We start from the raw sequence: 24,652 nt of genomic DNA, 5'->3' as shown, positions 1-24,652 counted from the left end.
CTGAGGAGAGCATTCGGTCACCTCCAGGCTCTAACACCTCTGGGAAAACCTCTTCAAAAAATACCTTTAGAAATAATAAACACACATGATCAAATGATGAATACATAATCAGGTGACAAATACTAACATAATGATTACAATTTTTAGAAAATTTTCAGATGAACTGGAGGATGGCTAAAATTATCCCACCGTTAGAACCTGAAGAAGCAAATATTGAATTTTTTAAGCTAGTTGATATAAAATATTTTAAAATATACAAATGTAGGCATTCTCATTTTCTTACAAACTAGCCATGCCCCTGAAAATGAACCTTTCCTCCTTGTTCAGGACACTGGTGTTAGTAACAGTTGCATATAAATAAGGCTTCCCAAACAAACATCTTATCTTTATATGGAAGGAAGTTCGTGAAGAAGGAATTGACGTTCTTCCCCAACAACGACGACAATACATTTTTGGGTTCCTTTCCCAGAAACTAGTAAATAACAAAATACCTTTCAGTTTAAAAAAGTAGGTTCATAGCAAATGCTTAAATCTAATCCATATGCCACTCATATGCTTAAAAAGGAAGATGGTTTCCATGAGCCAATTTCTCCACGCATTCTGTGCCAAATAAAACAGATTTCAGCAAAAAGCTTTTACTGCCTCAGAGGAAACTCTGTTCATTCTACAGGGTATAAAGTACTATTTATTTTTCATTCAGAATTCCCAATTCTCTACTTACTGCACATTTTCCCATTCAAGCAGGCTTTATCCACTGTGGGTAAGCACATTAAATGCAGAAAAATACAACATCTTTTCTGGGTGGAAGAAATTTTTAAAATGCTGGTACAGTTCACCATCTACATTTTATCGCATTAAGAAAATACAATTCTTAGTAAAAGAAAAAAGCTGACATAATATTGATCCTGGAAGTCATACTTTTTATTACTAACTAAAGAAATACCTATCCTAAGCCAAAGCAAAATTAATGAGACACACTGCAGATAATCAGAAGAAACAGCTTCGTGTTTTCCATTTGCATCATCTTATCATGGATGCATACAACAAAAAGGTACCATTTGTGCCTAAATTTCTTTTTATGAAAACACAGCTAATAAAACATGAAGAACTCGAAATAAGTCAGTTACATTAGGATGTATGTATATATTCTTTTTTTTTAAATTTTATTTTGAGACAGAGTTTCTCTCTTGTCACCCAGGCTAGAGTGCAGTGGCGTGATCTCGGCTCACTGCAACCTCTGCGTTCTGGGTTCAAGCAATTCTCCTGCCTCAGCCTTCTGAGTAGCTGGGACTATAGGCATGCACCACTATGCCCGGCTAATTTTGTATTTTTAGTAGAGATGGGATTTCACCATGTAGGCCATGGTTGGTCTTGAACTCCTGACCTCAGGTGATCCTCCTGCCTTGGCCTCCCAAAGCGCTGGGATTACAGGCGTGAGCTACTGCACCCGGCCTAGAAAATATTTAAGAGACGCAAAAATAAAAATATTTTCTTTGAAAATGTATTGCACTACAGGCTTTTCAGATAGATTTTTAGGGATATGAAGGACTAAGGATGGGAGCAGGATGGTCTCTGAGACCCAGGGATAAAGAACACCCATGAAGGAACAGAGATGGATGACCAGAGGACCGACTTGCAAAAATAGATGGACAGATGGACATACCTGGACAAACCGACAAGCAGGCTGATAAGGAAATTACATGACATGTCAGGACCTTGCCATTTGGTATCTGCTGCTATAACTTTTAATCAAGATCCAGGGGCCAAGCCTCACATTCAGGAGGCACAGACTTAGTTTTTAGGATATTTTGAGAGCAAATGAGCAAAAAGGGGCTTTGAACCTAAAGACGAGCAGGGGTGTGACACTCTCAAACTATGCAACTGGGCTAGGCCACATGACACAAGCGGCAAGAGTTAGGAAATAAAGTCCTGCCACAGAATGAATGGACTCTGAATTTGCTTTCTGTAAATGTTGGCATTTGTGGCATGCTGCCTCCACAGGAAGTTGGGATGCAGTCAGTCAGAAACATCTCAGTCCAGGGAAGAAGACCGCATCCTTATCTTTACAGCTGCACGGTGGATCTGACATATTAGGCTGTGTGGGGAGCAGGACTGGGCTGCTGGGTGTATCCTGACTGCCTTGGGGAACTCAAGCTTCTCAGAGTTAAAATCATGAGCCCTTCCTGGCGTCTTGCCTTTACTTCTAAATAAAGCTTAAATATTTGCCCTCAACACTCCAGTCGCTACAGCCACAAACATGAAGGATTACTGTGTTCCCAGGGAGCTTTGGAAGAATCAACTGTGTCACTGAAAAGATGCTTTGGTTGTGAGAACAGCCCACTGCCCTACCTTTTCCGATGCCTTGTCTTGCACAGGTGGCCCTGAACCTGGAGGAGGAGGGGCTCGGCGCTTCTTCATCTCCGACTTCACGGACACCCCTGAGATGCTGCCCAGTGAGAGGGATGGACCCAGCGTAAGGGAACGTGAGTGCATGGATGGGGAGTTGGGTGTCGTTAAACAGCCCTGTTGGGGAAGAGACAAACAGAAAACCAAATCAGTATGAGATGACTTCTCCCCGTATGAATGCTCACATGTGAAGACAAAGTTCCAATCCGTCCACCTGAGCTTGAACGGCAGCTGTTTCTGCAGTCAGCTTGAATGGCCTGAGCGAGCCCTGCCTGTAGCTTTCCAGGGAAAGCTGGAGAAGATGCTGCAGTCCAGACTCATGCTGTGAGGCTCCCTTTCTTAATCATGAAAGCGATGGCAGACTCTTTAAGCCACTAAGAGAACACTTAGCAGCTAGAATCATTTAAACTTCTTGACCAACCTGCAGGTGTGAACTGGCCTCCTTAAAACTTTAACCCGTTGTCAGAATGAGCTCTTAGACATTGAAAAGAGGAAGGAACTGATCAAGAAATACATCTTCATGGGGAAGACACCAACAGTCTTGGTCATCTTGGGAAGTACTCCACTTGTTGCCAGGAGGGGGCTTATGTTTCTTCTAATTTTTAGAAGTTATGAAAACTGACAATGTGGTATAAGCAATATGCTGTGAAGACTGTCTGGGACCATCAGTACAGTACTTAGTGACAGATACCCAATAAGCTGAAAGAAATTCAAACCAACACACTAACTAATTGCTCTCAAGGGGCAATTTCTGCACCAGGGGGAGCAGGCTACAGGACACACAAACTTTTTGAATCTTTTCTCCCTAAGGTCTGCTTAACAGAATCATGTAAGTGCTAGTGCAGAAAGAGCATTTGGGGAACCAGCAGAACCAGCACTCTAACTTCAAATTGAAAACAAGATGGTACCATGCTGTGTCCTGGTGCCTCTTCTCTCCTAGCCCTGGCAGATCTTCCACAGCACCTGTTACCATGGACACAGTCAACACTGAGAGCCAATGCAGTACAGGGGTTAAGCCCACAGACCTTGGAGACTCTGCCTGAGTTTGATTCCTTCTTTTGACCTTAGACGAGGTATTTTTTGGTGTCAGGAGTAAGATACAAACCTTGGGCAAATTTTTAATTTCTCCCTACCCCAGTTTATCTCCTGTAAAACTGGGGTAAATAATAGTTCCTGCATTACAAAGCTATCATGTGAATCAAATGAGTGACTGGATGTAAAAGAGCTTGAAAGAGTTCTTGGCACATTGGCTGGGTGTGGTGATGCACACCTTTAGTCCTAGCTACTTGGGAGGCTAAGGTGGGAGGATCTCTTGAGCCTGAGTTTGAGGCTGTAGTGAGCCATGCTGGTGTCATTGGAAGACAGAGTGAGATCCCACTTCTTAAAAAAAAAAAAAAAAAAAGGAGTTCTTGGCACAAAGTAAGTACCCAATATATGTTAGCTATTATGATTATTATACTTGCTTGTTTGTATCTTTCTCTCCCATTAAGATGTGAACTCAATGAAGACAGTAATTATCACTCATTTTTACTGAAAACTGTATGTAATCCCAGCTCCAAACAGTTCCTGGTAGGTGGAGGGCCCTTCAGTCAACCTTCCTGAGACTGAATGAATAGACAGATGACCCTCTGGGTCACTATGCTTTCATATTTTACATAATAAGCTTGTGGGTAAGATTTCATTTGAACAACTAGTTCTCCATATTTAAAATGAAGATATAAAGGAAATCCATCATATTAAACAATAGCCCAGTATTATTTGTGCTCAGACACAAATGCTGTTGCTCTGCCAGTTATACTATCATTTGTTTTCCTGAAAAAAAATTGAGTCACAGATTTTCTTGTGCTTAAATATTAAAGCCAAAGGACAAAGCACTCCATGAAGGCTGCTTTTTACGCCATTAGTGCTTCTAGTGCTTCCCTGCAGACACTGAACATCAATGATGCCTGATGCTTTGGCCATCAGGTACAGCGTTCCCATAGGAAACAGGTGACCGTGATATAACAGAAAAGAAACTAACACCCAGAAAACTCGTCAATGCCTATTTAGGCTCCTACAGAAAAATGTAAATTGCTCCCTTGAGTCCTTGAGTTCTGCAGCCATCATTGTCATTACTAAGCAAATAAGCCACGCAAAATAAACTCTGCCTTACATCCACCTCCATGGCAACAGTGAGGACTCAGGGAGACGCAACTCAAGATTTATTTAACCCTGCAGGATCTAGAAGACTAAATGAAGCACAAGAAGCAAACCAGAGAAGGGATTTTGCTATTCACAGTTCTGGGGCTGAAAAGGTGTTTTGCTGGATGGCTGGTTTGTACAAATACCCCCAGATCCAGGGGGAATGCAAACCCCATCTTTCCTCATCAGTAGTCACTTAGCATATAGCCAGAGCATGGACACTGGGACCTTCCACATTGTTCTGTTTCCTCATCCATAACGTCTGCTGACAGTGACTGCACATGCACACACTCATGCACATGTGCACACACTCACAGACGTGCACTCACACATGTGAACACACGTTTTGGAGGATGCTTAAAGCTGTGGTAGTCGAAGAACACACCTCTACCCATGCCACCTGCTATCTCTAAAGCACACATGCCCCATCTGACATCCCAGAAACACAATGTCCATGGCAGCGCATTCCACAACCACATATCTAATTGCTTGTCTTCACTCCACCCTGTCTAGACATGGAACTCCCAGTTCCTCTTGTCCTGGGTCCTCACCACAACTATGCCTGCCTGATTGATCACTCAACACTGCTGTGAATCCACCTCTGTCCTGTAAGTGCCCTGAGCACTTAAGGAAGGTCTGTGCAGAATACTCCCTTAAAAGAACTTTACAGCTCCCTTCCATTTCATATTGATTTCAGGTTTTAATTCGTAATTTTTTTTTGCTGTCATAAGCATCCTGGACATTTTGCATTGTCTACTTTTTAAGGTAAGGAATGGGAATAGACCCCACATAGTGGTACGTCCCCATCTTTAAAATAGGGAAAATTCCATTTCCTTCAAAGTTGTTACAAGCTTTAAATGAGGTAATTTAGATAAAGCACACGAGAAGTGTCTAATATATGTGGTTTCCTTCTTCTCTGATACCTATTTTGGGTGACAATGACCTCATGAGGGCCACAGTGAGATGACCTTGAATGGCAGAAAGTCAGAAGGCAAAAGTGCACCCCATCCCAAGTCCTCCTAGAAGTTCTGATATTGATTATCTTCAGACAATGGGCTCCTCATGAGGCCTTCATCTGTGACTCTGGAACTTAACTGAATTTCAATAGAACAGATGATTTTTCTCCCCTAATTTGTTCTACACAATTAACAAATATCTCTTCCCACCTCCCACAATGCTCCCAAGGAGGTCGATTGCAGGGTCCAGTGGTCCTAAGCCACCAGACCCTCTCCTCAGTTCTGCTACTCAACAGTGTTTCTCAACCTTCAACCCATGGGAAGCCAAAAACTTTTTACTGTCCAGAGAATACTTGTGTTTCATTTCTATCTTCCTTCTTTCCCTACTTTTGGAATTTGTGCGCAGAATTTAGAAAGCAATACACAGAATAATGTGGGAGGAAAACATTGTGAAGTATTGAGTCCTTTAAAGTCCTGACTCATATCAATACGAAATCAAAGGGAAAACCAAGAGCTTAATGCATGCAGTCTGGAGTCAAAACAGCTTGGCCCCCCTATTATCCCAGTTTCCTTGGTTGTCTCCTGCTACAAAGTGGCAAAGTTCATGAGGGACAGGCCACTGCTTGCCTGCAAGAAAGGTTTGGTTTCCTGTCCAAGCTTGTCAATATATACATGTTTTTAATATCAAGTTCTTTTTTTGTAGGGAAGTGAGTCATAGCTCTCACCAAAGGTTGGCACCAAAATCCACAGATGTTGGCAGTCATGATCTTATCAAATTTTCTCAGGAGTTGCAAGTGCAACCAGATAAATCATTAAGAAAAAGCAATGAATAACAGAAAAGAAAACTAAGCAAACAGAACCTTCTGTCTCAGGCTTCATGGGACTTTGGTTGGTGGGATTTAAACTTCCTCCAGGCCAGCTGCTGTCATTCAATGGATAGTCGAATTCAATGGCGCCCACCAAAGACAATGCAAAACTCTCTGTGTCTATGTTACCACACCACTGATAGGCAATTAACTCATTACATTCAGTGTAAAACATCAGTGATTTGACCCTCATACGCGCATCTGGGGAGAGAAGACAGGAAGAAGAGGAAACTAACCGTTTTCAGATCTGAGTGCCAGCTCAAAATAAACCAGTATTATCTGCCACAAGTGCTTTTGACATGGGTCCTAATTTTAAATTTACACACACACAAACATTTATGTATGCATGGGTGTGTGTGTGCGTATATATATGTACATATTTGATTGCTTCTGTTTAAAATGTACTCATCTCAGCAAAGCTTATTTTCCTTTTATTTGACTTCTATTGTGATGACAAAACACTACTCCACTGACAGGGACAAGGAGCTATGCAGAGCTAGCACCAGGCAGCAGGGGCACGGCCCTGACAGCACAAGTGCCCCATAGAACCCGATAGGGCCCTGAGAGTGCAGGGTGTCCCTGGAATACTTTAAGGGCTCAGACGTACCGCAGAGAACACGTTGTCTCCCTCTCTCATTGACTTATAATTGATCAGAGATCACTACCAGACAAGAAGCTGAGCATGTTCAAGGTAAACATCCCTATTTCAAGTCAGCACAGACTGCCATGGTTCATTTCCCTTTGCCAAAATTCTTGAAGAGATCCTCACAGAGCTGTCTCACGAGCACACCCATCACACAGCCTAAGATGGATCGATCTGTTCATACAACAAAAAGGGATTTGGTGGACTTCAGCCCCTTACTGTACTGCACAATACACTTCCAGGGACAAACAGGAGATGCTATACCTGAAATCTTTCTGTTTATTTTTTTTTTAAAAAAGAGATGGTCATTTTGTTTCCATTTCTCAAAGGTGTCCATCCTACAAATAAAATTATATCTTGACTCATGTAATCAAGTCTACCAAAAGCCTGAGTAGATCTTTTGACATGGCTATTGAGGAATTCAGATGTTGATTTCTGTTTCAAGGTTAAGGGATATGTTTTGGTTACAATAAGTATACTCTGAGCTGGCAATCAACAATCCTCTCAGCAGAGGCTCTTCTAAATGGGATCAGATCCTCTTAGAATGGCATGATGTTTGCTGTTTTGATGGTGAGAAAAACTGAGGCCCAGACAGAGCTACTCAGGATGGCTCTGTGCCCTAGTGATAGAATAAACTAGAAAAACTGAGGCCCAGACAGAGCTACTCAGGATGGCTCAGCTCCCTAGTGATAGAATAAACTAGAAAGATGAAACTAGAAATATGTTCCTGTTGCTGCCTGCAGCCTCCTCTCCTTAGGTGATGCTGCCCCCTTTTGAAAGGCTTTACAACTTTTTTTTTTTTTTTTTTAATGCTTTGTTAAAGAATCAAGTGGGAGGGAAGATTCCAGAACCTGTTATCCACACTGGCTTTTCTTCAGATACAGGTGTCGACAGGACTCAAGGCAGAACAATGCAACATAAACCAGATGAGGCGAACGGGCACTCCCTGGGGTCTGTTGGGCAGAGCAGCTCAGGTCTGTCAAAGCTCCTGGTGAGGTGAGAACGAGGAGAATGCTGCTTCTCATCTGTGGTGGCTGGCACAGTCTTGGGTAAGGGCAAGGCCAACTTTCCTTCCCAAGAGGGTGTTCTCTGTCTTTGCATTTCCTTATCCTCAGGGCACAGCCTTCCTGACAGACACTCCTTAAGCTGAATCCCTGAGCCAAATCTCGAGCTATCTTCTGGCATCCTGGAAATCCTGCACTGATTCCGAGGAAGCAGCAAAGAAAGAACCATGAAGCATGCCAGCTTCATGTGAACTGATCACCATGAATGGGCAGGACAATGGAACTTACGAATCTCATTTCTACAGGGTGAGGCGAGTAGGAAACGATCGCTCTTTTTCGGCCAAGTGCCCCCATGGAACGCCTGGGGGATGGCATTTTAAGTATTTAGAAGAAGAAAAGTGGCAGAAGCTATTTGGTCTGGATGCATATTTCAGCCAACAAAATACCGTGTCACATAAGCTCTCTGATGGTTTCTCGCCTGGCAAGACATTTTCTTAAAATGAGCAAACAAAGAGTATCCAACTGGTATTTGATTTTTTTTTTTTTTTTTTTTTTTGAGACAGAATCTGTCACCCAGGCTGGAGTGCAATAGTGTGGTCTGGGCTCACTGCAACCTCTGCCTCCCTGGTTCAAGGGATTCTCCAGCCTCAGCCTCCTGAGTAACTGGGATTACAGGAGCGTGCCACCACGCCTGGCTAATTTTTGTATTTTTACTAAAGACAGGGTTTTGCCATCTTGGAAAGGCTGGTCTCGAACTGCTGAACTCAAGTGATCCACCCTTCTCGGCCTCCCAAAGTGCTGGGATTGCAGGCATGAGCTACCGCGCCCGAGCTGGTATTTTATTTTCCCTTAACAAAACTGGAAGACATGATTGAAGGTGAGCTATCAGACAGTATTTCAGTCTTATGAAGCAGGACCACCTGCGAGGCATTTGAATGTTTAGAATGCTTAACAATGACAATTTCAGAAAGGCAGAAGTTTCTGAAAAGCTTGTAAATTAAAAGGAAATGAGCCCCAGGGTGCTTCAAAGATGGATGACATGCGATGTGTGTCCTCAGGCAGGCAGGATCCTGTGACAGTGGCCACAGCAGACTGCAGAAGCTCATTTCCAGCCAAGCCAGGGGGAGAGAGAGATGCAGTGCATGGTGCAAACTTCATCAGGGCAGGTGGAGGAGGAAAAGTAAGAGGAAGGGCATCAAAGGGGAAGGATAAGGCAAGAGAAGGTTATGAAAGGTTAAGTCATAACGTGCAGCGTAGTGACTGACTAGAATTAAAAAGCAAGGAGTGGGGGCTTGGCAGCAGCAGAGAAGAGCATCAGGGAAAGGATGTTCACAGGGCATGCCTCAATCTGCATGTGTGTGTGTGTGTGTGTGTGTGACTGCTTGCGGTCAGACGCGAGATTTCAGCTGAGGCAAACTCAATTAGATACAGTTTCAGGGAAAAATGAGGTTCCAATTTATATAAATAATACAATCCTAATGAAAAAGGGAAGGTTTTTCCCTCTCAAATGCGCATGTAAAATTTCCCATAATTTATGTGGTGACACATTTTGAATAACTGACTTATAAGTTCAGTTTTCTATACTTCATCAAGAGTGATACTTTATGTGTAGCCCTCCTCCAGATAAATGGATTTCTCCAAATGAAACCAAGTATTTCGTGTTAAGTGGGCATTCTGTTAATGAGCATTTTAATAATACTATGGACTAGATCAGGAAAGGAATGAGAAACTCGGCTGTAGATGTGCATGGGGCAGGTCTGGGTGCTGACTGAAAGGGCACCACTACAGGACACAGCAACAAAACAAAAAAGGGAACAATTCCTGTGCAATAAATATGATTGTTTCTAAAACGTGTACCAAATCAGGAAGGCTTCCCTATAACTCCAGGTAACTGAGTCATGAGTGGAGGAAATAAGCTGATCAGATTTCCTCCTTGGCAAAATTTCTTTTCAAGAAAAGTAGGATTTATTTTTTAAGAAGCAGGAAAAGTAGCTGTGTGGTTCAAGAGCCTCTCTTCTGGGGGAGCAGACTAATTCTCTGATGCACTGTTTATAAAGTTGCCCTCTCTAATCTGCTAAGGGACTTACCATTCATCACTACTTATATGTAGCATGCTATAGAAGAGGGTTAAGAGGGTGGCCACATAATTTGTTATCCAAAATAGAACTATTTTTCAAGTGATCTAAGGAAGCCTAATGGGAAAGAATGCAGTGACATCAGCATTGTTGGGACTGTCCCAGGGTAGCAGAAGTGTGGTCTCTCCACCTGGGCGGCATGTGAGCTGACACCTGCCAGGTGCAAAGAGAACAACTAAGCCGGTTAGGGAGGAAATCTAAACTCCAGGCTCAGAAAATGGTGATAGATTCGTGTGCAGACATGTATTTTACATATATTAACTCACTTGACCCTCATACCAGCTCTATAGGAAGGTAATTACATGGTCCTCATTTCACAGCTAAGGAAACTCAGGTACAGCGAGTTACTAGTTGCCCAAGGTCACACACTAGGAAGTGGTGGAGCCAGACAGGCTGGCTCTGGGGCAGAGGTTCAAAAACTCAGCTGCACGGAACTCCCTGGAGCTTTAATGATGCGCACACTCAGGCTGCACACCAATCCAAGCATATCCGAAACCCCGGAGCCGGACCAGGCATTGGCTGTTTTCCTTTTTTAAATTATGATAACAAAATGTGTGTAATAACATAAAATTAACCGTGTTAGCCATTTTAAAGCATACAATCCATGGTGTTAAGTACATTAACACTATCATCCAGATATCACCACTATCTAGTTTCAGAATGTTTTCATCATCCCAAAAGGAGACCTTGTACCCATTAAGCAGACACTCCCCAATCCCCTTTCCCCATCCCAGTCCCAGACAAACCCCAATTTGCTTTTAGACTCTATGGATTTACCTGTTCCATATGTTTCATATAAATGAAATCAAACAATATATGATCTTTGTGGTTGGCTTTCACTTAGCATAATGTTTTCAAGGTTTGCTCACATTGCAGCATGCATCAGTATTTCATTCCTTGTTAAGGCTGAATGTTTGATGTATATACCACATTCTTATCCACTCATCTGTTCATGGGCATTAGCATTGTTTCTACTTTTTGGCTACTGTGAACAGAGCTGCTATAACCATTTGTGTACTATTTCACTTGTTTTTAATTCTTTTTTTCTAGACAGAGTCTCAGTCTTGTCGCCCAGGCTGGAGTGCAGTGGTGCGATCTCAGCTTACTGCAACCTCTGCCTCCCAGGTTCAAGCGATTCTCCTGCCTCAGCCTCCTGAGTAGCTGGGATTACAGGTACCCGCCATCACGCCCAACTAATTTTTTGTATTTTCAGTAGAGACAGGGTTTCACCATGTTGGCCAGGCTGGTCTTGAACTCTTGACCTCAAGTGATCAGCCCGCCTCAGCCTCCCAAAGTGCTGGGATCATAGGTGTGAGCCACCATGCCCAGCCTGTTTTTAATTCTTTTGGGTATATTCCTAGGAGAACTGTGGCTCATATGTTATTCCTTTTCTTTTTTTTTTTTTTCCCGAGATGGAGTGTCGCTCTTGTTGCCCGGGCTGGAGTGCAGTGGCACGAACTCAGCTCACTGCAACCTCTACCTCCCGGGTTCAAGCTTCTCCTGCCTCCGCTTCCTGAGTAGCTGGGATTACAGGCGCCCGCCACCTTTCCCAGCTAATTTTTGTGCTTTTAGTAGAGACGGAGTTTCGCCATGTTGGCTAGGCTGGTCTCAAACTCCTGACCTCAGGTGATCTGCCCGCCTCGGCCTCCCAAAGTGCTGGGATAACAGGAGGGAGCCACCACACCTGGCCTGTTATACCTATGTTTAACTTACTGAGGAACAGCCAAAATGCTTTCCACAGTGGCTGTACCATTTTACATTCTCACCAGCAATGAACAAGGGTTCCAGTTTATCCGCGTCCTGGCCAACATTTGTTTTCCTTTTGTTTGAACAGCCGTCTTTCATGTGTGTGAAGCGGTGTCTCACTATGGTTTTGAACTGCACTTCCCCCACTACTAATGAGGTGGAGGCATCTTTCCGTGTGTTTGCTCCCACTAGGCATCTGTGTTTGGGAATCAAGAGTGGGCCCCACCACTCTCACCTTTGCTCCTGACCATCACAGCACACTGCCCAGGCTGGAGGTGGCTCATTTTTATTCTCTCTTAAGGAACAGTGCCTTAGAGCACCAGCCATCAATATTTTTACTGGCCCCAAGCCCCATGATTTCATATGCATGGGTTTCACATGCAAGGTGCCAGCCTCTGAGCAGCATCTGTGCAAGAGCTGCAACTCCATCCTTCTGTCTTCTTCAAAAAGTGTATCAGAGAGGGAATAATCATGTTTTCCAGGTGAAACTGAATGGCTTTTGTCTGTTTAAGTAAATCACTCACAAATTTGGGTACTCTATTGTTAATTAACAAATAATTAATCAGCCCCTCCTTGGGGCTCCCCTGCCACCTCCTTTTAGAAGTGCTGCAAAGCATAACAGCTGGTCAAGTGCACATCCCCATGACTGCAGGGAGGGGCTGCCAGGCATACTCATCTCAAGGTCAACCATGAAGTTCACCTTCAAAGCAATCGGCAGTTTCCTTGAGGTTCTCCTGGCAATCTTGTCATTTAGCCCCAGTCCTTTCCTATTTTCTGGCATGACCTGTGGGACTCAGATTCTATAGCTCTTCTGCCATGCCCCAATCCGTTCTCCCATTAAGATATTATCTCTTGTTGGAAATAAAAAGAGGGGACAGAGGAAGGTGACCGCCGTGGAGCTGCTAGTGCAGGAATGTGGGGGCGGGGCAAGGGGGGGCAATAGCCCAGATTTCTAGGAAGCAGGGAGAGTTAGAAAGAAGGCCTGATGAAGAGCTGTGCATTTTCTCATGTAAAGGCAGGTGGTGCAGAGGGGCAGTCGCAAGTAATACGAGATATTCCCTCGCTTCTTTCCAACTCAAGGTGAGCAGGTCAGAGCAGTCAGGAGGAAAACCCAAGACCTACAAAAGTTACTTAATAGGAGGGCTATGATCCATCGGGAAGTTGGAGAGCAGATACGGCTGCTGATCCCCTGGCAGCCCCAGGAGGGGTGTGGCATTCTCAGCTCCCCACCTTGGGCATAGTGATGAGGAGCCAGCAGGGGGCTGCTCATTAACCTGCAGGAAGTGTTCTGCAGGCCAGGGTCCCTGCACAGGGACAGCAGAAGGCACTGCACAGGGGAGGGGAACGGCTTGCCTCTCAGAGTCCAGTCAGGACTCTGCAGCCCTGGGGCAGCTGTGACCTCCAGGCTGTGTCAGCCCTGTACTTGCATGTGGCTGGGTGTGGCCTTCCCTCTCTAGAGAACAGCTGGGAGCCAGCACACTGAGAACCTGCCCACGGCCATCCACTAAGCCCTTCCTTGTCCTGGCTCACAAAAAGGTCCCTCAGCCTTATATGGGTCACATTTGTTAGAAATGCTTGTTACTTGGTGCTGTAAAGAAATAGCACTTGAACATAAATTTAATTTTCTCAGCAAGGTCATTTTTACTTTCTGCAGAAAGCAAAAATGCAGTTTTGCCAGGACAGTACACCGAACAAAGGAGACAGGGTCATTTATAACCTGACGCATTCACCTTACTGCTGTATCCGGTTTCCATTGGCCGGAACAGGACCTCGCATTCTGTATTTGTCCTGATTGGCTAGCAACTTAGAACTTTTTAAAAGAGGCAAAGGTAGAGGAAAACAAAGGAAGGAGGAAGTAACTTGTGAAATGCTGAGAAAGGTAAAAACATCTCCAAATAAGGAAGAGGAACAGGCTATGACCTAACGCCCGCTTGGACTAGTATAAGCATGCCAGGGCAAATATTTACGCAAAATTGTGGGAGCTAAGAACATAAAGTACATTGATTTCTTTTTCTTTTTCTTTTTCTTTTTTTTTGAGACAGTCTCGCTCTGTCATCCAGGCTGGAGTGCAGTGGCGCGATCTCGACTCACTGCAAGCTCCGCCTTCCGGGTTCACACTATTCTCCTGCCTCAGCCTCCCAAGTAGCTGGGACTACAGGCACCCGCCACCACGCCCAGCTAAGCTTTTTGCATTTTTATTTTATTTTTAGTAGAGACGGGTTTTACCGTGTTAGCCAGGATGGTCTCGATCTTCTGACCTCGTGATCCGCCCGCCTCAGCCTCCGAAAGTGCTGGGATTACAGGCGTGAGCCACCGCACCCAGCCACATTGATTTCTTTATTACGGCTAGCAGATATTTAAGAATGTTAGCACAGGTCTTTGAATAAATACTGCTTCTAAGAGAAGTTACTATTTATTCCTAATTAGACAGAGAAGAGAGTCTCTTTGTAGAGGAACCTCTATTTTACTGTTTACACGTCTGTGCACAGGGCAGGTGGGCGGCAGCCAGAGTGACTGGGGGGTGGGCTACAAAGGGAAGGGGACCCATTTCCCCTCATCTTCCCTCGCTTTGTCTTTCTCTCATAGCTCACGCTCCACCTCAGCTCCTGTTAGATTCTCTTTTGGTTGGTTTCTAAGGTACAACTCTACTGGCTTTTAAGCAAAACTATAGGTGCTATTCAATGTCTCTCTCTCCCCAAGTTGCAGGCACCCCTCAGCGGCCCACTAGGTGCTGTTGCCCTCCATCTTCTCTCTGACACAGCGGCTTCCAAGGCCTTAGCCCATGGATGCTGTCCATGTCGCTAAGGTCTTGACCTGGCCCCTCTTCTGCCTAGCTGCCATAAACGCCCTTGACTTACTCCCAAATTTTCTTGACTTTCCGTGGCTCACTCCTGAATTTCCTTAGCTCCCTTTCCTGGGAATCCTGCCAACTAGAAATGCATATCCCTCCATGACCATGGGTCTCGGCGTTCTGGCCTCACCTGTCTGAGATCCACTCCCCTGAATACCCCTTCAGAGCCAGGCCAAGATGTGTGAAGGGAGGTGGGGTGCTGGCAGCGGGGGCTGTAGCAGAGGCAAGCTAGGGCTGGCCGTTCAGACACCCCCCTGGAGGACCACTGCTCCAGGCATCCCCAACCCCCTTATCATTTACTCTGTGTGTGTGTAAACATGCATACACATATATAACTTCACCCCACCACAAAAAAATCTCTTATCTTTGTAAACACTCGAGCCCACAATTCCAATTTTAATACAGGGACCACACCTACCTATTTCTGGGTGGTGTGGTTTTCCAAGTTCCTGAGACATCCTCTATGTCAAGGTTTGCTATAAACCCCAAGCCTGAAGGGGCATTTATCTTCCCCATATGGCCCCACAGCTACACTGTTCTGCTGCTTGGCTTGATTTTGTTTCCATTTCTGTGAGGCAATGTGAAGTGCAAGTGTCTGTCACTTCTCATGAGCAGAGTCATCTCCTGATGATTGCTGGAGGGCTGCAGACACCCATTTTCTGAATACCACAGGGGCACATCACTTCTCCTGAAAGGACAGGAACTGGCGTCTGTGGTGTCTTCCCCACCTGTGGTCAAAGACAGGTCTGTCCAGGCTCCAGGCTTCCTCCCCAGTCACACTTTCTTCAAGGGTCATGTGTTCCTGAACCTATCTTCACACTACAAGCAAAACACCATCCCCACTTTGTCTACAATTTTATCTCCCATTTTCTGAGCAACTTTTAAACTGGCTGGTACACTTGCAAAAATAAGCAAATAAACTGATTTTCTCATTGCTTTTAGAGTGCTTGGTGGACTTACTCTTACATGGATTTAACCCAATTCCAAATTTATTATTTCACTATTTGTCTCAGAATGTCTTTTTGTTTTGTATTTTGTTTTTGAGATAGAGTCTCACTGTGTCACCCAGGCTGGAGTGCAGTGGCGCAACCTCAGCTCACTGCTACCTCCTCCTCCCAAGTTCAAGAGATTCTCCTGCCTCAGGCTCCGAGTAGCTGGGATTACAGGTGCCCACCACCACGCCCGGCTAATTATTGTATTTTTCGTAGAGCCGCGGTTTCAGCATCTTTGTAAACAGCACCTTTGTTGGCCAGGCTGGTCTTGAACTCCTGACCTCAGGTGATCCGCCTGCCTCAGCCTCCCAAAGTGCTGGGATTACAGGCATGAGCCACTGCAACCAGCCCAGAATGTCTAAAATAAGAATACAAAAGTGATCACTTCCTTTGGAACTTCTCATGTTTTCTTTACTTCCATTAAAACCCTGGCAGTTGGCATTCTCCAGGGAGATACTTCCAGGCACGCACGCACATGCTCTCACACAGAAAACAAGGTATGTGTCCCTTCCACAGAAAACACAAAAAAACACTGCAAGGGGAAGGGAGAGGAGCTGAGCCCCTCTGAGCTGCAGCACGATGGGTACACCTTGGGCTCACTCATCAGCTAAGTGACCTGTGTATCCCAGAAGTGCCTTAGCAGAGTAGCCCAACCTTCTGGTCCACCACAGCCTCTGATAGTCCAGTGTCTACTGCTCTTACTCAGAAGGCCTGCAGCCTAGACAGCTTCCTACATTTCTGACAGAGCTCATGATTGAACGTAGGTATTAGGAAAGGAAGAGAAGTCACTCGGCATGCCTCTCATACTCATCCCACACCAAGAGAGACATCACTAGTCAACCCCAGCAACCTTCTCCATTCGGTGTTTCAGGAAGCTTCCCCAATACACAGAGCTGCCGTGGATCATCATCATCATTATTAAATGGCTATACTCCTCTTCTCACATTTTGATTGTCCTCAACATAAATGTTAACATTTCTCTTGGTTTCCTGGAGAAACTGTGGGAGTCAGGCAATTCTCCAATCCTCCAGGAGAAAACAGAAACTATAACTGATCCTCTTTCAGCCTAAACAATGAAACCAGGTTGACACAACTACTTGGCCACTTTCAGTAGATGATTCTGGTTGAGTTCATTGTCCAGATGAAGACCACGTATGGCCGCTCAAGGTTGAGCGGAGACCACAGGCTGCACAACTCAAAGGGAAGTGTCTGCTTCTGGCCAAGAAGTACTAGATCTTGGGGAGAGTGCTCTATTTTTCTTAGCACAAAATTATAGCTGGAATGTCATGTTCTTACCCAGATATGGGCCCACGCTTAAACTCTTTTCAGATGTTCAGTTGGTTCTTTTTGGTGGCAGAGAGCCCCTTCTTCAACAGCAAGAGTCAACTGCTCCCCTCCCCACCCCAAATCAGCACTGACAACCCCTCCCAATATTGATCTGACCTCTGACCATGGTCAGGGCAAGAAAATGAGTCAGTAAGCACCCTGCGCTTGCATGAAGCAGACAAAAACACAGCTGTTTCAGAAGTGGATCTTTCTGCCACTGAAAATCCTCGGCTCTTTCCCATACTATTGTAAAAATCCCATCTCAGTTCAGCAGCTGTACATAGGCAAACATTTTCAGCCTTGATATACTGATTTATGTTCAAGTCCTCTGGCCTTGCATCACAGGCAACTAAGATCTGTATAAATGCTGTATGTCAGCTCAGCAGCTATCCCACCCTGTTCTGCTTTATCTACAATCTGCGGCCTGGAAGTATGTTGAGTTCCCGTGCCCTGGGATGCAGGTGGACATCGCTCCTCTAGGCTTTCACAGATCAGGAGAAAATGCCCACTGGAAGAAATCTGTCCCCTACTCTGGCGTCGCACCTGCCCTTCCAGAGTCTCCCCATAAGATATTAACAAGTGACTGGTGTGGCTAAGAATGCAGAAGAAGGTGAAAAACTAAACGTTCTGATTTTTAAAAAAGAGATCTGAGCCTTGTTAACCATTCAGAGTATATCCTTCATGACCTGGTAGCTTCATAAAAGCATACAAAGAGAGGCGGAATAAACATTTAGGGTAATTACAGCTGGCCTGCAGCAAAGTCCAGTAAGCCCTGTAATTTCCTGGTCAAGAGGAAGCTCAGGCTTTAGGACAAACTGAAAAACAATCATACCAGCAGATACTAAAAGGAATATTTCTCAGCTTCCTTGGTTAGGACAGAGCTTTGAATCATTTCTTCAAGAGCAGAAAGGGCTCTGTGTGCCTGGCTCAGGCTGGACACACAGCCTCCTCCTGGGAGACCCCACGGACCAGCCAGGGTTGCCCATCAGCTGTTCACCAACGGCCAGCACCCTCAGCGGCCTGTGGCCATTCCTTAACTCACTGTATTCGCAAAACATCTCTTTAATGATCTGATTTTGGCTTAATAGCCATTTCCTGCACACAAATCATATGATCTCAGGACAAACTCTGCTTTTATTCAAAAAGTAACACTTTGTGATGCACACATTCCATAACGATGCCTTAAAGGTTTAAGGACTATGGCATTACAGGAAAGTGCCAAGACAGACTAATACTCCAAGACCAGAAAAGGAACACTCTGGCTAGGCACAAGGGACAGACCCAAGACAAATGAGCACAGATGACAAGTGCTCCAGAGACAGCTATTCAATTCTGATTTAAGGTAAGACAAAATTTAGGAAGAGGGGACCATTTAACCATAAGTCAAATAAAAATCAATTACTTTGCAATACTAGGAAAGTTCTCACATCTGTAGCTTGTTTCTTAGCTACCCTGACTCTGACTCCCACTCCAGTCAAATTTAGTTGGTACCATGGTTCACTTTTGTCCCATCCTCCTAAGCCTCATGAACCCCCCAGGCTGCTGACTTCCACATTTACATTTACAGGGCTGATTGCATTTTTATAGAAACCGTCTCTGTCCAGCCCTTTCTGTTAGCACATCTGCGAGACCTAAAGCAAGAGAAAAAAATGGCAATAAGCTATTAATTAATATTTTCAAGGTTTCCCAGGTATTCTTCTCCTTCAGTTAAATCCACTGCTGTGAGCTTTCTCTGTTGCTTCCTACAACCCTACCTATGTTTTCTGTTGCTAAGAGTTGGCAAAGGCAGAAAATAATTCCAAAACTAAAAGTGGTTTCACAAACAAGTTAATTGACAATATAAACAGGCTTGAAAGCAGCATCTTTTCTCATCCTTGTTGTATGATTTGTCTGGTGGATTCAGGGCCCTATTGGGGCAGAGGCTGGCAATGGTCTTGGGGACATTTCTGTTTCTCATGCCTGAATGGGAATGCTCCAATGGTTCAGCCCAGGCATTCTCTAACTTAGATCTGCCATCCATGGACCCCAGATCAAGAATCCTCTGAAACGGCAAGCAATGAACTGAACCAAACCACAATCCTTTGTTATGAAGATTTTCATTTTTACATATGGCTAAGAGCTACTTATCACTAGCCTACTATTGTATATTGTAATGTTAAATTCATATATAGTTAGAATTTACTCTGGATTCTAATTTTTTCCTCTTCTGTGGGTCCCAGCTGCCATGGGGGATTGTAAAGATCTTATCAAATGCGTGCCCACTCCGGTGAGAAGCTCATAGTATCAAAAAAAGATACTTTTTTATTAGCACATCACTGGCATCATACAAAAGTTGGTCTTAGGCTTTAAAATGCTATGACTCTTGTTTCTCAATAATATAGTACTGTTAATTTTGCTTTATTGCTACCAATTAATTATTATTACTGATAATTAAAGATATCTAGCTAATAATTAAGATGGTTAGCAAATAATTTTAAAATAACTAGGATAAAGTAAAAACAAGAAGTCATCCCTATTCCATGCTAAAAAGCAACCATAAATGTAATCAGTCCTAATGCATTTGTATATTAATGTTTCATTACTGAGAAGCTGCCTGCAGGTATGTGTTATTTAAACAACATTGCTGAAGATTTCATTGTGACTGCCATTTGCTGTTAACAGCATGCTCCGTGACCTACAATCTCATAGACAGGCTTCTCTTCTCTTCTTTTACACAGTAGATGGGCAATATGATTGCTGACAGCCAGTGAACTCACATGACTTCTTTACATCCTTCCCTTCCTCGTCATCAAGGAAATGGGGACAAAAGACCACAGAAGCTGCTGTGGTAAGGAGGCCGCAGGGTCTCTGGCCCTGCTTGGTGGGTAACGTCAGGACAGCCAGCTGAGTAGCACCTCTATTCTCCCTTTCAGTGATTCCAATATCAGTGCTGTCACACAGCGGCCAGCTAATGTTTTTATTTCCCAGACTCCTTTGCAGCAATATAGAGCCATGTCCTTAAGTTCTTGCCAATATAATAAGACTGGATGGCAGGTGCACGTAACCTCCAGACTGGCCTGTAGAGACCTCACAGATATGTCCTTCCATGGCGTCCCCTCCAACTGACGGAGAAGCAGATGGCCGTGTTCATCGTGGAGGCCCGTGTTGCTGAAAGATGAGTGCCTCCAACCTTGGCGGATGCAACCTTCCAAGTCCCCTGAGAGTCACCAAGAGCCTCTGAATCCAAGCTTCTGAATTCTGGGGATTTCCTTTGTGAGAGCAGCTTAGCCCAGCCTTACTAACATGTTGGCCACAGTCAAGGGAGTCAGAGTTCCATGCATATTCTCCACACATAGAAGGAAGCCAGAGGAGAAACCATGAGGGTGGTTTTAAGCTACAGCCCTAAGGCTGGCTGCTGGACCTCATAAGAACAAGCACAGACCAATGTGCTATGAGCGCAAACTGAAGCAGAGAACATGGGCAGGGCACGGAGGGCCAAGGCACAAAGGCGCTTTGAGAGGCTTAGAGGAAGGGTGCCACAGAGCTGACATCACTCACAGTTCCAGGGGAGCGAATAGGATTCTAATGGAGGCAGCAAATCCTGATCTGGGGCCTGACTGTACTTCAATAAAACAATAGATGTCATTATATCCCAGCAAAAGCATTAAAATGAGGCTTCTCTTTCATCAACCTCTGTACAAATAACTCCCGGTGGGATGTGGGCACCTCCCCTCCTCTCTGAGAATCCGTGGCTGGGCCATGGGTATCATTAGGGTCTGCGTCACTGGCACGCATCCCAATCCCAACCTAAAGGTGTGGAGGCAGCAGGTAAGAGGAGAGGAATGGGCATGGGCAATTTTCAGAAAACACTCAAGAAAATTCAGTATATCCTCTTCCATTTCCACCAGGGAAAATATCATTCAAAATCTCTGCATCAAAATTGAGAGTTCTGGGCAACCAGGCCATCTGCTTCAGCATTCACCATTTTCCTTTTCCTGTGTGTAACTTTTGCTTACACTACTGGAGACTGTCTCTGACATGGGATATAAAGTATTAACAAACTGCGCCAGAGATCAATTCTCATTGGCTACACTTCTGACCAAAGCAGGCATGCGTTCAATGAACACATCTAAGTTCCTACTCTTGTTTCCAGGCACTGCATTAGTCGAACAATGAGAAATAATAGCAATAATAATAATAAATGGCTCTGTCCTCATAGAGCTTAAATGCACTTCACCTGTTTGCTCCCAATTAACTCCAATGTTTTAACAAAATTCAGCTATAAATGGTTGTTAAGGTCAGAAGATAACCTCTGGAAGAAGGGGCAGAGATGGTTTTGGACACAGCCAAACCAATTACCAATAGATGGCTGCAAAGACAGGGTCAGAAGCCACTCTGCCTGGGCCATAAAATATGCAATATTTAGGACAATAAAGAGTTTTACTTGGTAATAGAAAGACTGTACAGTTCCAGCCAGGAGCAGTGGCTCACACCTGTAATCCCAGCACTTCGGGAGGCTGAGGCGGGTGAATCACAAGGTCAGGGATTTGAGAGCAGCCTGACCAACATGGTGAAACCCCGTCTCTACTAAAAACACAAAAAAATTAGCTGGGCGTGGTGGCACACACCTGTAATCCCAGCTACTCAGGAGGCTGAGGCAGGAGAATCACTTGAACCTGGGAGGCGGAGGTTGCAGTGAGTTGAGATCATGCCACTGCACTCCAGCCTGGGCTACAGAGCCAGACTCCGTCTCAAAAAAAAAAAAAAAAAAAAGACTGCACAGTTCCTATATACCCTTGGTTTCATTTCTACAGATTTCAACTCCCTTAACTATAAATGAAGGAACACTCGGAAGCTTTACACCTATGGGGTAGTGTGTGTTAAAAAGAGCGGTATCCAAGTCAGTAAACCTAAACAGAAAAACATTATCTGCTGAGGACTATTTAAGCCCTACTGTGTGAATTGCTTAGAACTGACCTGAAGCATCTACTCTAGGTCCCATTGTGATGGTTCTTACGGAAGGGAGCCTGCATCATCAGTAATGAAAATATCAACATTCACTTCTGCCAATCTCCATGCAACCAAGCAAAATACAGAGAGATCAAGGAAATTCAAATGCAACTGGGAATCATAGTTTCTCTGTAAACCACTGTATTTTCAAAGAAATAAGCTTCATAAACACCTGTATTTATAATTTGCTTATAGTTTTTGCTATAAAGCTAGAAAATCATCCAGATGATATAGAACAGAAATTCACTGTGCTAAAAGAAAACAAATATCAAAGACAATCCACTTAGGATATATCACTAAATGTCAATTTTTGTAGTTCAACCAAAATACTCTGCACACACACACACACACACACACAAATTTACAAGCCAAGAAGGCAAATTAATTCCTTTCTTACCCTTTTATTTTTCTTGTTGTTGTTTTTTTTCCCTTTTTTATCTCCCCATGATGTCCAGACAGTAATTATTCTTGTCCAAGTTTATCAAATTATCTCAGTTTGAAGCTCAGGGCCAATACTTCTGAAATGTCCCTTTCTGAAAGCTCACCTGAGTGTCTCCTCTAAAGGAGACATCAGGTTCCCCAGGAATCACCCAGCAGGAAGCATCACCAGACTTATTCAGCTTTACTGAAGCTGTCGTTCGAAGGAGTTACGTTCACCATACAATTACAGATCCAGAATATATCATCTGGGACCGCAAACATTCTTAGCCAAACAAATAAAAGAATTCTCTGGTCCTTCTCATCCCAGATGGAGGGTCAAAAATATTGAGAAATAGCTAGTCATCTGTTCAGTCTATTTTTAAACACACATTTCCAATGTACAGTCAATAAAAAACCACCCTACACACACACACACACACACACACACACACACAATGAACTGTAGTTAAGGTGCACTTTCAAATCACTAAATGGAACTGCAGAAGAATGGGAACTTTCATTTCTTAACCCTTCTCCTTCCTCTCCCCCTTAAATTATTCTGTACTTAAAATAGAAATACAGGTGCCCCTAAGCTGGATTCCCCTCTCAGAGAGGGAGCCACACAGCAGCATCAGCAGCTTAGCTGAGGCTTTGCCTTCTCTGTACAGACCTTCCTTCGCCCTTCTCACAAGGAGAACCGAGCCCTCTGACTCTACCTCCTCGCCAGGGCCTCAGGCTTGGTTCTCCCATTGCCTCATCTGACCCAATACCTCGAATCTGGCCCGGGCTGGCCAGACGCAGTGGATCACGCCTGTAATCCTAGCACTTTGAAAGGCCAAGGTGGGCGGATCACTTACGGTCAGGAGTTCAAAACCAGCCTGGCCAACATGGTGAAACCCTGTCTCTACTAAAAATACAAAAAAATTAGCTGGGTGTGGTGGCGTGGGCCTGTAATCCCAGCTACCTGGGAGGCTGAGGCAGAAGAATTGCTTGAACCCAGGAGGCAGAGGTTGCAGTGAGCCAAGATCACACCACTGCACTCCAGCCTGGGCAACACAGCAAGACTCCGCCTCAAAAAAAATAAATAAATAAACAAGGCCCCTGGCAATGCCAGAGCATTTGGAGTTTGAGTAGCACCGGCAAGGGGTTCTTTGGTGTCTTCTGAGGGCAGGGGGTTGGCCTGGCTCCTCTGTGTGTCCCCAGTGCCCCCTGGTCTGCTGATGGGACAGACTCAAAGTGTGCCCAGGGCAAGTGGTTGGGGAGGCGAGTGTCTATGTGGGGAGGGATTTTAGTGGACTGCTCTCCTCTCCCTTTTTTCTCCTTTCTTTCCTTATTTTTTCCCCTCAACATTCATTGTTCTTATTCTCTAAGTCAAAATTCAGACTTTGGAAAATAAATAATCACTTCAGGAAGTCTATTTATTGTACAATATGGTGACTATAATTAATAAGAATGTATTATATACTTGAAAATTACTAAAACAGTAGACTTTAAATGTTATCACCACAAAAATATAAGTATGTGAGGTTGTGGATATGGTAATTAGCTTGATTTAGCTGTTGCACAATGCACTGATATATAATTTTTGTCAATTGAAATAAACAAAACATTGTTAAAACATACAAAATATGCTCTGCATTGTTTATGGACAGACACCCTTTCACTATATTTCTTAAAATATACAACTTTTAAAAGGGTTGCTGCCCCTGGGGAAGGAAGAAGAGAGCCAGTTCTGTTGCGTTAGAGAGGCAGTGTCATCTGTGTCTGCTGTATTTCTTAGTCGTTAACAAAAAGATAACGCAGCAAATGTAGCTGAACACACATTAACATTTGTTAATGGTAGATGATTGGTATGGGACTGTTTATTTATTATTCTATTTATTTTACTATTTCTATTTATTTTTCTATTTCTGTTTATTCTATTTTACTCTGCAATCTACTATGAATTGGTACCATGCAAAATTTTAAAAAAGAGAAGAGACCCTCAAGGTGCAGTTTATGTTGAAAGAATGGAGAAGAATGGACCCAAACCTAAGGGATGGCGGAAGGGCAGGGTGGGGGAGGAGATACAGCGCAGCAGCCTCGTCACTCGCATGCGTCCACAGCCTGTAACCATCGCTCAACAGGAAGAAAAGGG

The 24,652-nt window shown here is 44.2% G+C and overlaps 1 protein-coding gene and 1 long non-coding RNA gene across 9 annotated transcripts in view; one reads left to right on the top strand and one right to left on the bottom strand.

Annotated features, from left to right (window-relative positions):
* Window positions 1–24,652, bottom strand: part of COBL (cordon-bleu WH2 repeat protein) — a 299,291-nt gene that overhangs the window by 117,308 nt on the left and 157,331 nt on the right. For all 6 annotated transcript variants that reach the window (XM_054495472.2, XM_054495471.2, XM_054495468.2 and 3 more), the window contains one exon: window positions 2,350–2,523. In XM_054495472.2, the coding sequence (XP_054351447.1) occupies window positions 2,350–2,523 (174 nt within the window). The remainder of the gene's footprint in view (window positions 1–2,349; window positions 2,524–24,652) is intronic.
* Window positions 7,970–12,654, top strand: LOC129040692 (uncharacterized). Of its 3 annotated transcripts, XR_008503712.1 has the most exons (4): window positions 7,975–8,048; window positions 8,168–8,581; window positions 8,776–8,933; window positions 11,242–12,654. It is a non-coding gene; the product is annotated as an uncharacterized LOC129040692 (long non-coding RNA). The 3 variants fall into 3 exon arrangements; XR_008503710.1 differs by having other exon boundaries at window positions 7,970–8,581; XR_008503711.2 differs by having other exon boundaries at window positions 7,988–8,362.

This window comes from Pongo pygmaeus, chromosome 6 (assembly GCF_028885625.2).
Source record: "Pongo pygmaeus isolate AG05252 chromosome 6, NHGRI_mPonPyg2-v2.0_pri, whole genome shotgun sequence".
Taxonomy (NCBI): domain Eukaryota; kingdom Metazoa; phylum Chordata; class Mammalia; order Primates; family Hominidae; genus Pongo; species Pongo pygmaeus.
The sequence above is the reverse complement of the archived record's forward strand: the minus strand, read 5'-3'. Positions and strand labels throughout refer to the sequence as shown.